The 16,598-nt window shown below is 57.3% G+C and overlaps 4 protein-coding genes across 4 annotated transcripts; 2 read left to right on the forward strand and 2 right to left on the reverse strand.

The window, feature by feature from the left end:
- Window positions 1-142: 142 nt before the first annotated feature.
- On the reverse strand, window positions 143-8,556 carry PHSY_004343 (hypothetical protein; the record flags this gene model as incomplete). The annotated part of the gene is made up of 4 exons (XM_012334956.1): window positions 143-1,581; window positions 2,979-6,898; window positions 7,560-7,772; window positions 8,345-8,556. The coding sequence occupies 4 exons, from the start codon at window positions 8,554-8,556 to the stop codon at window positions 143-145; spliced, it is 5,784 nt and encodes a 1,927-aa protein (XP_012190346.1).
- A 209-nt stretch (window positions 8,557-8,765) lies between these two features.
- PHSY_004344 (hypothetical protein) lies at window positions 8,766-12,047 on the forward strand (the record flags this gene model as incomplete). Its single annotated transcript, XM_012334957.1, has 1 exon — window positions 8,766-12,047. The coding sequence occupies one exon, from the start codon at window positions 8,766-8,768 to the stop codon at window positions 12,045-12,047; it is 3,282 nt and encodes a 1,093-aa protein (XP_012190347.1).
- A 185-nt stretch (window positions 12,048-12,232) lies between these two features.
- PHSY_004345 (glycosyltransferase) lies at window positions 12,233-14,239 on the reverse strand (the record flags this gene model as incomplete). The annotated part of the gene is made up of 1 exon (XM_012334958.1): window positions 12,233-14,239. One exon carries the CDS (start codon window positions 14,237-14,239, stop codon window positions 12,233-12,235), a length of 2,007 nt encoding a protein of 668 aa, XP_012190348.1.
- A 182-nt stretch (window positions 14,240-14,421) lies between these two features.
- PHSY_004346 (hypothetical protein) lies at window positions 14,422-16,525 on the forward strand (the record flags this gene model as incomplete). Its single annotated transcript, XM_012334959.1, has 2 exons — window positions 14,422-14,555; window positions 15,448-16,525. The coding sequence occupies 2 exons, from the start codon at window positions 14,422-14,424 to the stop codon at window positions 16,523-16,525; spliced, it is 1,212 nt and encodes a 403-aa protein (XP_012190349.1).
- Window positions 16,526-16,598: the final 73 nt, after the last annotated feature.

Raw genomic sequence — 16,598 nt, forward strand, 5'->3', positions numbered from 1 at the left:
CAGCGCTAGAAGGCCGTGATTCTTCATTCTGTATCGAGACGGAGTGACTAAAGTACATGATTTGCAAGATGGGGCGGTAGAACAATGCTTGAGGGAAATGGCTGATAGAGAGAGGGTGAGAGAGCGAGCATCGCAATCCCGCTCAGAGGTAAAAGTTGCGTCGAGAGACACTCATCTTTGGCTTCCACTGGAAGTCCAATCCGACCGTCTCCTCTTCTCCGCGCTGTCTCTTGTTCTTCTTCAACTTCGAAGCGTCGGCTTGGCCTTCCTCACTGCTCAATTTTGTCGCCTTGATGCCAGCCTGAGCTGCTCCTTGCTCCTCCATCGCCATAGCTGCAGCTGCGCCCTCTTCGTCCTCCCCTGCCTCTTGTCTCTGCAACGCCTCCAGCTCCTCCGGCTCCAATTCTGCATACTCTTCCGTGTATTTTCCATCCCAAGTCCCCGCGCCCTTGGGCAGACTCTCCTTCAGACTATGCAGCTTCAAGGTGAACCTCGGACCGATCTCCTGCAACGCCGTCTTGGTATCGCTCTTGAACATGTACCTGTGCCTCCTGAAGAAGATGTAGTCGCGCTGGTTGTGACACGTCACCACCTGTCGTCCTTCCAGCTGCGGAATTTTGGGGAAGAGACACTGGAGCACCTTGCCGACTCGATGACCCAAGACGGTGGTGAAGTTGTTGAGGATGAGTTCGGGCGTGTGGGGAGTGGGGCGTGCTTTGCCGTAGATCTCGTCGCCTGTGCTGATGGATGTCAGGCGGAAGAAGGCGGTAGGGCCGTGAGGGAGGGAGATGACGGTGAGTGCGAAGGGCTCCTTGCGTGACTCGCCGACGACGAGTACGGCGCCGAAACGACGCTCCCTTGCCCAGCCGCAGATCTTGCCGAGACCGACACCTTGGGCTTTGGCTCGCGGACGGTATTCGGCGCCGGGGAAGACGGAGAGCAGCTCGTCGACAAATTCTCGCGTTCGTTCCGAGGGATGCGAACGCGCGTTGAGGGATTCGAGGTGGGGCGATGTCGACGAGGAGGGCATGGATGTTGTGATGAGGATCGCCGGTGGAGCACTGGGATCTTCATCGTCGTCGACTTCTTCAGCTGCTTCCTGTTCCTCCATCGCTCCTTGCTGCTCTTCCTCTTGCCCTTCCTCGTCGCTCGCATCCCCATCGCCACCTTCGGCTCTCTTGCTGATGTAGCTCGGACCTTCGTGTGTATTGGGTCCGTTGATGATGGTCGGGTTGAAATCTCGCGTGTTCTCGATGGTCCTCGTCTTGTTAGCAGCGAGTCGAGCCGCCTTCTTGGCGGCGCCATCTTCACCACGCTCCTCCTTGGCCTGTGCTGATCTTCTCGCAAACTTTGCTTTGCGCTTTTCGGCTTTGTATTTGCGATACAGCTCTGTACGCTTCATCTTGTTGCCGATATGCTTGAACGAGCCCGACGTGTGTGTGGTGCCGGCGTCGCCCGTCGAGGACGATGCCTCTGCGTTGCCCGCCATGATGTCTTGGTGTTCCACTTGCGTGCAGGCTTTTGAGAACGGTGGGAAGGAAGGGTGAAGGTGGACCCGTGAGCGATGAGGACAGGCTATGGCTGCAAAGATAGAGAAGAGGAAAACGGCAAATGCAGGGTTCGCTTCCTTCCACAAGCTCGAATTTTTTGAGCTGAAATTTCAGAGTCGCCGTTCTCCACACGCAGCCACACGTGATGAGACCTGTATTAGTCATGCTTTACTAAACAAACTCGCAAATTCGCACCCGATTTCAGCCTGCACGGCGCGGAAGCCTTCCGTCGCCATCATCAAAGCGCTGCGTTTGTATCACATCATCTTCCTCAACTTCACACACCACCGTACTCCGATAACCTCGTCTTACGATACTTCACAATGTCGATCATCGCTCGCCAGACCGTTCGCTCCGCCCGCACTGCTCTCCGTCAGCAGCAGGCTCCTTTGCTCCGACGAAACTTGCACGTCGAAAACACCCACGAGACCGTGAGTCTTCAACCCTTGGTCCCCTGATCAGCATAGCCCGGAGCAGTATCTATAGATTCAGTAGAAGCGCAGGTCGCCATTGGCCAGAATCATCGCCGCGATCAAGCACAGATCGAGCATCACACTGTCACTGCTATCAGGTATCTCGTGTTTAGGTGTGAACAGTTTGCTGACCTTTCATTCTCGCTTTACACGACGTCCTCGCCGCTTCGTCCGTATCCGACCGATGCTCACACTCATGTCATGCACAGTCTCGTAAGTCATCTAGCCTCTTCTCATCGGAGAATCATTGTAGACAAGGGTCGAATGCTGACCCCTCACGCAACATCTTCCTTCACTACCTCCGCACACAGTCCCCTTCCCCTCGGGTCCCACTCGCAAGGTCCCTGTCGCTATCAGCCTCACCACCTTCCTCGTCTTTGGCTTCTCGCTCCCCTTCATTGCCGCCAAGTTCCAGATGTGAGTCTCTATCGCCCGGTCCATGCAAACCCTAAGATTGATAGAACGCTGACAAAAATCCATTATGCATTCTCGATTATTTGTCCCGACACAGTGCCAAGGCCTCGTGGTAAATCTTGCACCGCAGACGAACGCTGCACCTTTGAATTGGCCTCACCCTCTGGTAGTATCCTCTAAGAAGGTGCAACGATCGATGCAATCTCAATTCCATCTCCTTAGTATCAACGACAGTGAGCCAGGGGGTTCCGATTGTGCAAGCACTTGATCTCGTCTCTGCTGGTGAGCTCAATGCAGAGACGAGGTTCGGACAATCACATATGCAGCCTGCTATTCTGTTCAAGTGTGACATTGTTGCGAATTCGACGAGAACACTCCGTGACCAATCCGGATTCGAAACTCCCTTCTCCTTCTCCGATCCTCTACCTAGCCGCCCTCTTATCCGCAACCCTCCTCTTGCTCTGTCTATACAACATCCTAACATACATCCACAGTACAAACGGAACGCAGATCGCCGTGCACACGATACCTATAAACCAACCGTGATTGGTGCTCATCAGCTCGTTGCCCGGTCTCTTGACGTTCAAGGAAAAGACGCTCGTGATGAACACGATTATCAGAACCGCGGAACCCACGCTTCCCAACGTCAAGATGGCCGAATCTGCACCCTGTCGGAACTTCCTGTTCTCGATCGTGATCTGAGCCAGGTAGGTGTGGTGGATCTCCGACAATCGTCCTTCGCCGGAATTGAGTTGGTTGAGCATCGAGATGATGTGGTCGTGAACGTCGGACATGTACATGGACACTTCGGTGCGTGCCAGCATGTTTCGAGCTCTGGCTCCGATGAGTCGTGATGCTTTTTCTTCGCGTCGTTGCAGCTGTTGCATGTCCGAAAGTCGTTTTCGCAATCCCTTGACCGCATCGTTCTTCGGTCCCAAGAGTCGCGAAAGACCCGTGACGATCTTGCGCGTATCAGCAATTCGATGCAACATGATGCTCTGATCAGCGGCCGCTTGCGTGTCGAAGACCGAGTTGCTCGCTTCGTCGATCTCGGCTGCAGTGCGACGCATCTCGGTCTCGAGCGCGTCTTTGAACTCCCATTCGGGCAGACGCGAGATGGTGACTCTTTGCTTCTGCTTGACCAGCAGTCGTGGTAGCCGATCTAGAATCGAATCTCCAAGCCGCAGCACGGGTAGGATGCGCAGAGCACGCACTGTCTTCAGTCGACGCACTTCGAGCATCGGCGTCCTCTTCTCCACCTCCGACGTCGGTGATGACGCGACCGAGACCGGTTCGACGCTGATCAGTCGCCCTTGCGGATTGGATCCCAGCAAGGCTCGTTGACGTCGTTGCTTTGGCGCAAAGTTGGTCTTTTTGCGACTGACGGCGCTACTCACCGGCTCGCTTGCCAGCGATTCCACCTCGACCACTTCCGATTGCACGAAAGAGATGAGCGGGAAGAAGGCGTCCACGACCGAGTCGTAGAGATCGTGTGCGATCCAGTCGGCTGTCAGCTCGACAGGACGCGTGATCTCCAACAATCGAGCGGCGACACGATCAATGTGCTTGCTGACGTCTTCAAACGCGAAGGAGATGACGCCATGCGAAAACACGAGCAGGTAGAGGTTGTTGCCTCCGACACTGACACCTTCGAGACCTTCCTTACCGCCGATGCCCTCGACGATCTCGACACGACCTTTGCCGAGTCGAGCTGGTGCCGCCAAGCGTGTGTTGTGACCGTCGTCCTGCCGGCGCATCGGATGCAGGCCTTCGTTGCTCGGGCTAGACTTGTCGCTGAGATCGCGCATCTCGTGCATCTCGACCTTGGCTCCATCGGAACTCCGACCGTTTTCCGCGCTGCTTTTGGCGTCCGCATCGCCATGCACTGTTGCACCGGATGAGCCAGAGCTTGAAAAGTTGGGCGAGCCTGGCGAACCCTTCGACGTGGTGGACGTGTATCGAAAATATCGCTCGTCGATCGCTCGAACAACGACAAAGTAGTACCCGAGTCGATCAAACACGTCAACCTTTTCGCGAGGATCCTGCTGCAAAACGTCCTCGACCGTGAGCGGATGCATCGGGAAGAGCTTCGAAATCTCGTGCATGTCTCTATATGTAGGACAATCGACATGCAGCCACCACGCACCTTCGTCCGAGTGATCCGCAGCCGACTTGGCCGGATTGCCGTCCGACGGTGATTTCCCCGAACCAGCCTGGCTGCCCTCCGTGCCGGTCGATGGTGGATTGAGGGACGAAACTACAGCAGCCTCTTTCGCAGCAGCTTTGTCCTTTGCTTGACGGAAGGAGGAGAACATTTGTGCTGAGCGACCAAAATCCCTGCCGAAGGCCGTGGCGTAGCTGGGACTGAGTGGCAAGTCGGAAAGATGTCGTCCGGTGCGCGTCTCCTCTTCCTGATCGGCAGGGAGTCGCTGATCGTAGTTGAAGTAGGACGACTGCTGATCTTCGGGCGAGGACTCGTGCTGGCTTGCTGGAGTCAGTGCAGCATCGCCGATATCGACTGCAAATGTCGACGGCTCCATCTCTCCGTCGGGCAATTCCAAGGCAGGTGGTGGCAAAGCCAAGTCGCCGTCAAAGAAATCGAGCTCTTCATCTTCTGCTTCGGGCACTGCATCGGGAATGGGAGTCTTCTTGATATCGTGTGCGTGTTGCTTCTTGTAACGATGAGCATGAACAGCTCTGTCCGCTGCCCGCTTGGTATGATGTCTGTGGTGTCGATGCGAGGTCGGATAGGCTGCTTGAGGGTCAAGACCGACATCGCCGCCTTGACCGTCGACCTGTCGGAGGTAGTTGCGCATGACATAGAGCTGGTTGCGGACCTGCTCCCAGCCGCGCGTTCTCATGGTTCGTTTTAGCACGACGGATGTGCCAGGTTGCGGCGCTGGAGTGACTTCCAATGTCGGGAGAGCTGTGCATGCCATGTCCATGGGCAGCCTCATGGGCGTGAAAAGTTGGTACTCTGTGACGCCTCCAGCCAGCTCTTTGGCACGCAGCGCCTTGGCACGAGCACTTCGGCTCGGTTTGGGAGGCAAACGACCCTGTCGGATGAGCTGTGCTTCGCGCTTCTTTGCGCGCTTGGCAGCCTGCCTGTCCTTTTTGTTTCGACGCTTCTCGGCGGCCCTTTTGCCCAGCGGGAAGTCGGCCAAGGGAGCAAAGTAGGGCGTCATGGGTCCCTTGCGGCTAGAGATAGGCGAGCCAGGAACATCGCTGGCTTCAGATTGGTCGGCACGAGAGCGTGTTCGAGTGCTGCGACGAGATTTGGCGCGCTTGCCTGGCAGCGAGAGACGGTGAGCTGAGGAGCGTCGCGATCGTGATCCATCCGTGGTGGTCGACCGGCTGCGCGACGAGCTCGTGGAAGATGAAGATGAAGATGACGAGCTGGAAGACGAATCGTCGGAGTCGGAGCTGGAAGATGAGCTGGAGCCGTCACCAAAGAAGGCTCGAAGGCGTGCGATGGTAATACCGCGACCAGAGCTGGAAGATGAGCTGGAGGAGCCGCTTGAAGAGGAGGAAGAGGAAGAGGACGATGAGGAGCTGCTCGAGCTGTCGGATGCTGCGCTACCGAGCGCCGAGCTGCGACTTCCGCCACGACTGCTACGGGATCCACGGCGGGACCTTGAGCGACGCGAGCGTGGCCCGCCTCGACCGCGTTGCGTCCTGCGCTGCTGACGGGAAGCAGCGACAAACTGGTCAAGGTTGCGGTATGTGTCCTCTGCCTCGAAGTTGGCGGGCAGATCGACCTTGCGAATGCGTCTTTGATCAGGAGCAAATTGAAGTTTGCGTTTGGGCTTGCGACCGACCTTGGAGGCCATTGCGAGGGCGGAAGCTGTGGGCGCATTGGCTTCAGGGACGTCGAGCGGCGGTTCTGCTGGAAGCTCAACGATCTCGTCGCCAAGCTGAGCGGTGGGGCGTTCGAGTTCATCGTCTGCAAGATCTGTTTCCGCATCTCGCTCACGGCGGGCGAGTCTTTCGGCTCTCCTCGCTTGTCGTCGAGCAGCTCGCCGAGCATCTTTGGTCCTTTGTACGGACGAGGCAGGGAAAAACGAAGGGTTCCGTGCTTTTGTCTTGGGCGAGGTGGGGGTTAGTGGTGGACTGGAGGGAGTGGCGAAGCTGGCTACCTTTGTGAAAGCAGCCTTGAGGGCATTGGATCTGGGGTGGTGTGCAGAGTTCTGAGAGCCGCTGGCTGTGGATGCAGCGCTCGCACGGCTGGCAGCGGAGACTGTACGGTGCAACGGTGCCGAGGAAGAAGCAGAGGCAGTCGGTGGATAGGCGAAAGAAGAAGGACCAGCTCGAGCCGATGAAGGGCCGGAGGTGAAGATGGAAGTGTTGAACATGGAGAGCACGGTAGCGGGAGATCTCTGACGCTGGCTGTTGCGCTGAGCAGCGGGCGGAAGGGAGCGCAGAGCATCATCCATGAGAGCATCTTGACGATTCGCTGGTCTCCTAGGCGGAGGCGGGACATCGATGGGCAAGCGAACGGCAGGAGGTCTAGTTGGCGCGGTTGAGCCGAACGGTGTTGGTTCGTGTGATGGTTGTTGGTGCGTGTCGAGAGGAGATGGCATCGCATCGGATGGCGATGGAGCGGCAGCTTGCGCATCGGAGTCGAAGCCAGCTGCTGCATGCGATGGTGGGCTGGGGACCGCGCCGTCAAGGCTCAACGGTGGTGGAGGTGAGCCTGGCATGTTGGGCTTGCTGTAGTCTAAGGCCTATGAAGGAGTGGAAGTTGAACAGCCAAGGGAGGTCACGAATCCTCGGCAGAAGCGTCTATGGATCATGCGAGGAGTTATGCTGAGTCAATGGCATTCTCTTGGTCGGATGAGGGCAGCTTCGAGGCTCGAAGTGACAAGATCGGAGATCGCATCGAAGGTGGTATGCGGTCAAGGGAGGGCGACTTGCGAAGAGCACCATGCTTAATGGTTATGGACAAGCGCTCGTGAGGAATGGTGCTCGAAGGACGTCCATTTGTGCGCTGCGAGGTCAGAATGGATCCAGATAGGGATCATTGATCGATGCCAATATGAAGGACAACAAGGTTGATGATCATCAGCTCGCATGAAGTCGACTCAGCGAACCCTCCGCATTTTTCAAAACCTAAAAACCATACCTCGGAAATTCAACAGAAAAGAACGCAAACAAAATCTGAAATGATAACAAAGTGTTTAGGAATCGGTCCTTTGCGTCCCGCATTGTCTTAGTCCTCGTATGGTTTGGCATCCGTTGCATTAGAGAGTCGCCAACTGACGACGAATGTGCTCGAACGAAGATGCCCATGTGATAGTCTTGTTGGCAGACTGTTGTTCCTTGTTTGAATGCTCGGCTGCTCAGACGGCAGCACAACAGGGTGGAAAGACCAGATCCGACCGAGTGAGGTGCGAGACCACCTCAGTCCGAGTGCTCTAGAAGAGGCCCGAAGACATTGCACAGCCTGGCTGAACCGGCGGCACTTGCACCTCAGCTGCTCCTGTTCTGCTGCGTCTTCAGAAGCGAATCTGCCATCTGCATCTTCCACGCGCACGTTGCCGAGGCCGGCAGAATGCTGTTGTTTTTGCGTTGCTCAAAAGGCAAAGAACGATCTTACACTCGATGTGCAAGAAATTCATGACAACCGCATCGCCGAGAGGGGCCGAGGACGCCCCTGAGACGAGAGGCTGCGGAACGCGTCTCGAACAGGAAAGTGAGCGCTTGCTGATTCTGTTTTTGAATTTCGGTGCCTTATTTTTTCCAGTGGACAGAGGCGAGGCGAGGCTATGTTGAAGTGCCTTCTCCGCCTGCTCTCGTCGTTGCGCAAAGACCAGGTGCGCCAAGCCCAGACCAACACCGGAACAGCTCGTGCAACCTCCCTTTTTTTCGCCGTCGTCGAGATCATCAACACATCGTCACCTTCGTTACCTTCCATACATTCCGTCGCTTCTGTCCGCCACTCTCTCGGTGGCCCTCGAATCTTCATATTTTCTCGATCGGTCCATAACGGCACGACACGTCAAACTTCCACCTTCATTCGTTTCAACACCGAGCCGTCCACCAGGCGTTATCGAAAATCCGACTCGGAGCACACCTTCGCATCGTCGGATACGCCGACCGCCGCTTGTAGCTTCGGCCATCACTTGAACGAGCCTATTTTCGCCCGCCTCGTTCGGCACGGGTGCGACACGACCTGCGCTAGTGACGCCCGCTTCACCGCACGGACCCCTGCTCTAATCGCAAGAGCAGCCGATCATCCGACCCACGGCTGCCTGCCGGCCGCGTCTCGTGCTTCACGTGTTCCGCCGACTCAGCTTGGATCTTTGATCGCCCACACGCATCAAAGTAGATGTCGCTGCTTTCCACGATGCCTTCAGATCGTCGATCATCCTCCGCAGGCTCCGGCCACAGCTCACGTTCCCGAGCAGAACGTGCAAGTGGCAGCATGGGCCTCGATGGTGGAGAGGCAGGCAGACGTATCGCCGCAGAAGACGAGTACATTCGTCGCGAACTCACAGAGTCAACCACCTTCTGCAATGCCTTTTGGGGTCAGAACGATGCCGGCTTCGAAGCCATCTCGGCCCGCATGAAGGCTTCTCAGCGCACGCTCGACGAACTCAAGTCGCTCTACAAGGAACGCGCCGACATTGAGGCAGAGTACGCAAAACGACTCGCCAAGCTTTCCCGTCAGGCGCTCGGCTACAGCGAGACAGGCGCGCTCAAGGCTGCTTTCGATGTCGTCAAGGTCGAGCTCGAGACCACTTCGCGTACCCACGCAGATCTCGCCAACATGATCAAAAAGGATCTCGAAGGCGCCGTCACCGACTTTGCCAACAAGAGCTGGAACGCTCGCAAGGCAGCACAGGCCAACATCGAGAAGCTTCACAAGCACAAGCAAACTCAGGAGAACTACGTCAACAAATCACGCGAAAAGTACGAACAGGACTGCATCAAGATCAACGGATACACCGCTCAGAGCAGCCTCGTTCAGGGTAAGGATCTCGACAAGGTCGCCTACAAGCTCGATAGAGCGCAAGCTACCGTCAGCCAGAACGACAGAGACTATCAGAACTTTGTGCGTGCGCTCAAGGACACCACCGTCAAGTGGAATGCAGAGTGGAAGGCCTATCTCGACCAGTGCCAGGATCAGGAGGAGGAGCGCATCGATTTCTCAAAGAGCAACCTCTGGAACTTCGCCAATGCCGTTTCGGCCGTCTGCGTCGCCGACGACGAGTCGTGCGAGCGCATCCGCGTCAGCCTCGAAAACGTCGATACCCCGCGCGACGTGCAGTTCTTCATCCAGTATTGCGGTACCGGCTCGCTCATCCCTGCTCCTCCCGAGTACATCAACTACGCCAAAGGACAGGCTCCTCCAGCCCGTCCGAACTACCATACGGCCAGGTTCCAGCGCAACACCACACGCCCTACGCAACTCCCAATTCCGCAGCAACCGACCCAGCAAGCCGCCTCACCACAGCAGCAGCAGCAGCCATCGCCTCTGCAGTCTCACGATGGTCCACAAGCAGTCTCTCCGCAACCAACTCAAACCAACCAGCCTGCAGCCGCTATGCAGAACGGCGCCTACCAAGACAAACCTGTGCCTCCACAGCCGTATGCGCAGCCTGCAGATTCATCTTACAGACAGGAAGAGGCCGACGCCTATCCAGTTGCGGCCCCTCACCCGCCGCCGCCAACTCATACTGCTCCCGCCATGTCGCCCAACCCAGTGAGTCCTCAGACCCCTCAGCCATTCTCTTCGCCGCCTCAACGCAGAATGTCGACTAAAAACTTTCTCGCCCGCACTTCTTCCCTCTCTCGTTCCAACTCGCCAAAACTTCAGTCGACCTCTTCTCGCCCTGCCCCGGTCGCGCCCCTCGGTAGCGGCAGCGGAGCTTCCAATGCTACGGTAGCCGCACCCGCTGCCAGCAGTGCCGATGATGACGATCCGATCGCCAAAGCCCTCGCCAGCTTGCGTATGCGTCCTGGTGGCAAGTCGCCCGGCCCGACACGCAGGGAAGACCTGGCAGCCGAAGCACCGCAGTCACCCGCTCCGTTTGCTCAACCCGGTCAGATCGTACAGAACATGCCTCCACAGCACCGTGCCCACTCTCCCTCGCCTTCCATGGCGAGCAACCTGCCTCCCCGTGCAAAGTCGCCCGGCGCTGCTTTCATGCAGGCTCCGGCCCGTGCCACTTCACCTATGCCGGTCGAGGATGTGGTTGGCCAGTATGGACAGTCTTTCCCTGGCGAGCGCAAGTCGCTGTCTCGACAGAATTCGGTCGCGTCTCGCGCTGGCGTGCAGGCTGCCGAAGCCCCCAGAAGTCCCAACAAGCAACACCACCAGGAACAGGGCTTTGCTGGCGTTGGAGCACGAGGTCGAAGCCCAAGTCCTCAGCCATGGTCTAGACCTACCCAGCAACAGCAGCAGCTTCCACAACAACAAGCCGCTCAATCACCGAGAGTGCCGGCTCCGTCGTCTGACCAGCCCAAGACCGGCACGCTCTCGAGGCGACAGTCGAATGTACCGCCCGTGCGCAGCACGACACCTCTGGGTATCGCTTTGGATGCCACTGGCTCCGTGACGCACGATCAGATGGCTGTGGACTACATGAGAAGAGCCGGCAGTGTTCCTCCCCAGCAGCAGCAGCCAGCGCGACCTCCTTCGGTCGTTCACGCCAACTATCAGCAGCAGCAGCCGTCTCGCCACCAAGCGCATCCGTCGGTATCGAGTCAATTCAGTACCGCGCCTCAATTGCAAAGCCCGTACAATTACCAGGGCGCACCACCTGCTGCAGACGCTCGCCAGCAGTACCAGGGCCATGCAGCGCAGGCGTCCATGTACTCGACCGCGGGCCAGTCCGTTCCGCAGATGGCACCTGCAGCTACCCCTCAGCAGCAAGCCTACGGAGGATACGCGCCATCCGGCTACGCTCAGGGACACCAAGCTCCCGCTGCCAGTCAGAGCGTTCCCGCTCACATGGCTCAGGGGTCGCAATACGCAGGATCCCCAGCTCCCATGCAGAACGCCTATCCAGCGGCCGCGGCGCAACAGGCCGCGCCTCCTGCAGCACAGCAAGTTGGATCGAGCGGATACTATGCCGGCGCACCCCAGCAGCAGGCTGGACGCTACCCCGCGGGACAGGATACGCCGGCATCAGCATACATGCAGGAATACTTGCAGCAACAGCAGCAGCAGCAGCCACAGGCGCAGCCACACGTCGCTCCTAACGGTGTAGGACATGCGCATCAACAGAGTACTGCGAGTGTAGCACCATCGCACTACCAGCAGCCGCCTCAGCAATGGGGCAACAGAGCTACGAGTCCCGCACCGAACGTTGCTCCTGCGCCTGCACCCGCGGCTGCAGCACCAGCGGTCTCGCCAGGTCAACCACAGGGTCACGCGCCTACGGGTCAGTACAGCGATGCCGGTCAACCAATCCTCTTCTACGTCAAAGCTCTTTATGACTACCAGGCGACAAATCCGGACGAATTCAGCTTCACGACGGGCGACATCATCGCGGTCACGCATACCGAGGCAGATGGATGGTGGCAGGGAGAGTTGTTGGACGAAGCTAGGAGGAAGCAGGGTGCCAATACGTTCCCGAGTAACTTTGTTGCTTTGTTGATGTAAGTATGGGGATGGAAGAATAGATGTGATTGATGCACAGACGAGAAGCTTGTGGAAAAGTGTGGGAATGTGTGGTCGTGATTTCATTGTGAGAATGATTGAGAGCATGTGGGCTTAGTATAGGAGAGAGCAAGACATAAGGCATTACCGAACCGGGTATAAAGATCATTCGCTCTTCGCATCCTCCTCTATTTGCTGAAGAAACGCAACCAAAGCAACCAAGCGAACAACATCACGTACAGCGCCACCACCAGCTTGATCCTTGGACCTGTCAAAGGGGCGTTCTTCCTCTGCCTGTTCCTCCAAGCCTCCAACTCATCATCAGACAGGTTCTGCAGACCGGACTGGGTGATGACGTGTTCGTAACCGCGGACGGGAGCGTCCATAGCATCCCACCAGGTTTTGCGCGAGGCGTGGAGCACAGCTCTCTGGCCCATGAGTGCTCGTGTCTGACGATCGAGAATGAGTCGTTCGAGGAGCATCGAGTAGGATTTGGCGCATTGGTGGAACCATGGTGTGTTGGGTGTCATGGATGCCTTAAAGTCGAGAGTGGCAGGGATGCGCGAGGCGAGGCCGACCGTGTCAGGGTTGGTGGAAGAGGTGGTAGATTTGGTGGGGGAAGTGGGCGGGCGGAGGCTGAAGGCCGCGTTGGAGGCAGCGTTGGCGAACTCGTTGATGGCGATGGCGGAAGCACTGCGGTCGTTTCTGTTGAGGCCGCGAGCACCAGGTGTAGCAGGTCGGGAATCAGCCGCGCCTACCGTGCTACCCTTTGCCACCGCGTTCACGTCCAACAACAGCCCAGTTCGACCATGACTGACCAGATCGGATGTTCCCTCCGCGTGCAACCCTACGACGGGCAGTCCACTAGCGAGCGCCTCCAAGACCACCTGTCCAAACGTCTCGGTGAAGCTGGGGAAAGCAAAGATGCTAGCAGAGGCATACATGGCCGCCAGACGAGACCCTTTCTGGTGGCCCATGAAGGAAGCGTCCAGTTCGAGCTTGTTGCAGAGACGGGTGAGGTCGCCTCGTGCAGGTCCGTCGCCCACGAAGACGAGCTTGGCTTTGGATCGGACAGAGGTGGGAAGGAGCTTGAATGCTTCGATGAGCAGACGTAGATTCTTCTCCCACGAGATGCGACCGACGTAGAGGACGACGGTTTTGGAGTCGACGGACTCGGGCTCGACGCGCAGGTTGGCAGGGATGGAGTTCGCGATGGCGGCAGGGAGGGCAGGAGGTGGAAGTAGGAAGGCAGATGAGGGCAGGTCGGGAAGTCCGCTGAGACTGTCGTAGGCTGGAGGTGGGGAGAAGGAGACTTCGGGAGAAGTGGCAGCCGTGGGAGGCGTCCTGATGAAACTCTCATCCTCAGAACCAGCACTTCCCCTCTTTCCGTTCGGGTGTACGATAGCTACACCGAGCTTTCCGGCCAGGTGCGACAAAGCAGCGTGGTCCGAGCCAAACTTGGCGGCCGCATCAGCAGCAGCCACTGAAGGCGAAAGTGGCAAGCGCAGGTTGGCAGGCTTAGGAGTGCAACCCCAGCTCTCCCTCAAGTTCTCGTCCCTCGCCTGAGGGTTGAACAGCTCGGTATCAACACCACGAGACCAAATCTCGACGTTGCTGAACCCTTTCTCCCTCAACATACGACGCGTGCTTTCCGAGGGGCAAAAGATGATCTCGCATCGATCGTGCAGGTTTCGCGTTAGGTTCCACATGGTCTTTTCTAGCCACGGCATGCCGAAGAGCGTCGCGTAGGTAGGCAGGTTGGTGTGATAAGACGAGACGCAGGGTACCTCGGGCAGCCACTTTTGCACGGCGGGCAACATCTGTGCTCCCAACCAGATGGGATCGACAAAGTGGATGACGTCCGGCTTGAATTGTTGCAGGCGGCGGACGAACCGCGGTCGCATGAAGTTGAGCTTGAGTCCGGGGTAGATGATTAGAGGCACACCGAAGGTGCCAACGACAGGATGGCCGGCGTACTGACGCATGCCGGTCTCGGGGCCCAGCACCATGGCTTCGTGACCTTCATTGTTGAGGTGTTCGAGAAGGCGGGCGAGAGTGCGTGTGACACCGTCGACTTTGGGGAGGAAGTTTTCGGTGACGATGGCCACTCGTAGTTTGGGTCGCTTGAGGTCGCGTGGGTAGGTGCGGACGATGTCCTCGACCATGGTCGTCGGTGTGACTTGTGGCTGTGACATGGGGGCGAGAGTGCAAACGCGTTGGCGTGCCTTGACTCGTAGGGGAGTTCACAGCTGGTGGTGGTGGTCGATGAGAGTGACGGTCGACGACTTGGATCGGTGCGTGATGAAGGGTCTGTCAGGCGCGTGGGTGGCGGCTGTCGTCTGGGTCTGTTGGCGTCGGGAGGAAACACGAAAAGTCGATGCTCGTTCTGTGCAGTCATGCGTTCATTGTTGGGGGACCGACAGTCAGACGAGCTAGCGTCACACGCAGCGAAAGATTGTCACTTGTGACCAGTCGTCAAAAGGATCGGCAAATCCGAGCAAGAGAGAAGAGGTAAAGGTGACAGCCCAGATTTGCAGGAAAGTGGTACTCGCACCCTGCATTGCCGCACAACACGGGGGTTCCAGCAAAAGGGGCGCACTCTCGGAACAGCCGGGGTCCAGTGAGGCAACGTGACAAGGGGGCGGTTCGACATCAAGACTCGTCCATGCCGAGCCAGAGCCGTCGGCGAGGGTCCGTGTTGGTTGCGCGGTCAAAGTTGTGTGGCAGGGATGCGAGGCTCGAGACTAGTGAGCGCACGTTGACATGCCGTCTTGTCCACGTCGCAGCCTTCTACGCCAAAAGGCGAATTTCCTTGTTGGACAGCTGTGGCTTTCTGCAGACATCGCTGCACCCCGCTTGCCGACCAAAGAGTCAGATTGCACATAAGATTCAGCTGTTCAAATGCACTCTTCTAGCAGTGCACACAGGCAAGTGGCGAGACTTGATCATATCGGTGCACAAGGCAGAGAAGCTTTCGCAGGAATGCCTCGGGGGAGTTCCAGGACAAATAGTTATAGCTGCGGTGAATAATGGCATCGGCATTGAAGAGCACGTTCACTCGCCTTTTCTTTTGTTGTTCCGGCAACACAGGGGTCCACGTGCGAAGCCACTTTTTATATTATTAATAATATTTCATATTTATACTTCTTGTTTTTTTTATCGGAAAATCGCATCGGCCGTCGACATCTCCACCCGATTCCAATAGCTGCATAGTTCGGAAATCGGCCAATGTCCTCCACCACCTTTTTTTTCTATAGGTAGTTGCTGCTGCTCACAAGGACAGCTCTGCTCCTTGTTATTCGCTCTTCACCCTCCCTTAGGTGGTCACGGCTGTTCGCCTTGCAAGAGCCAGAGAGACCATGCCAAACCTTGACTCCATCCTCTCCTTCCCCGTCAATGGCAGTGCGGGCCCATCTTCCGCAGCAAAGCGCACACCCATCCCACCACGCTCTTCTCACATTCTCGTCACGGACACCATCGATTCACCCGCTCTTTTCGTTCTGATCCATTTCCTCCGAGCATCCCATGCTGTTAACAGATTACATCGCTCCGCAGGTACCTCACCGCATGCCGACACGAAGGGGAAGAGCAGAGCTCACACCAAGGTCATTTGGCTGGGATGTTCTTCGGACGGCAGTGCTCACCTCAACAATGTGGTACGCAAGTCGTCTGTGCACTTGGACCAAGAGACGCGCGATGGGGCTTTCAGCTACATCGATGCAGGTGCGCAAGCTCTGGCGCCGTTCGAGGACGACAACGTCACTGATGCTGTCGCCTCGATGCACGTCAGCGATGTCGAATCTACAGCCGAGCAAGTGCTGCATCGGTTATACAGTAACGTTGCCGAGCAACTTCAAGATCCATCCTTGATAGCTCACCAGCAGTCGTCAGAGCCAGATTGGGCTTCGAGAGCTCTCATTGTGGTGGATGATCTGACAGCTTTGGCTTGGGCGCTGGATTCCCACGATATGTCCGGCCACCCCATCGATGCACCTCGTCTTCTGACCAACTGGCTCGCTGCTCTCACCTTACTGGCAACGAACAACCACGCGAGCGTCATCACCCTCATGCACTCTGACGCAACTTCCAGCAGCAAGGATGGGGCATCGGATCGTTCCGACGAATCGCTATTCAGCTCTTTGCTGCAAAGGGCAGATGTGTGGATAGAAGTCAAGGAGCTTGCCAGTGGGCGGGCCAGAGACTGCGATGGCGAGATCACAGTTCATCAACTCGTGCGGCCATCTTTAGCGCGGTCGATCTCCGCATCGAAGGCGTCCAATACCGGTCGAGACCGTGTACAAGGAGATGTTCCTCCACTTCAAGCGTTTGCTATCGAGACGCCCTGTCCCAGCCGCGCAAAGGCTGTGCTGTATCGCATCGCTCCCGATGGACAGAGCGCTGCGCTCGGCGGCGCTTCCGTCAGATCCAACACCGGCCGAGTGCAGATTTGGGCCCGCGGCACAGGCAGAGGTTTCCTATAAAAAGCTGACTCGACACGCACGAAGGAGGGGCCAACAGTAGAATGCAATTAGATTACAATCGTGAGTGCAAGAC

The sequence above is a fragment of the Pseudozyma hubeiensis genome, assembly GCF_000403515.1.
Source record: "Pseudozyma hubeiensis SY62 DNA, scaffold: PHS42, whole genome shotgun sequence".
NCBI classification, from domain to species: domain Eukaryota; kingdom Fungi; phylum Basidiomycota; class Ustilaginomycetes; order Ustilaginales; family Ustilaginaceae; genus Pseudozyma; species Pseudozyma hubeiensis.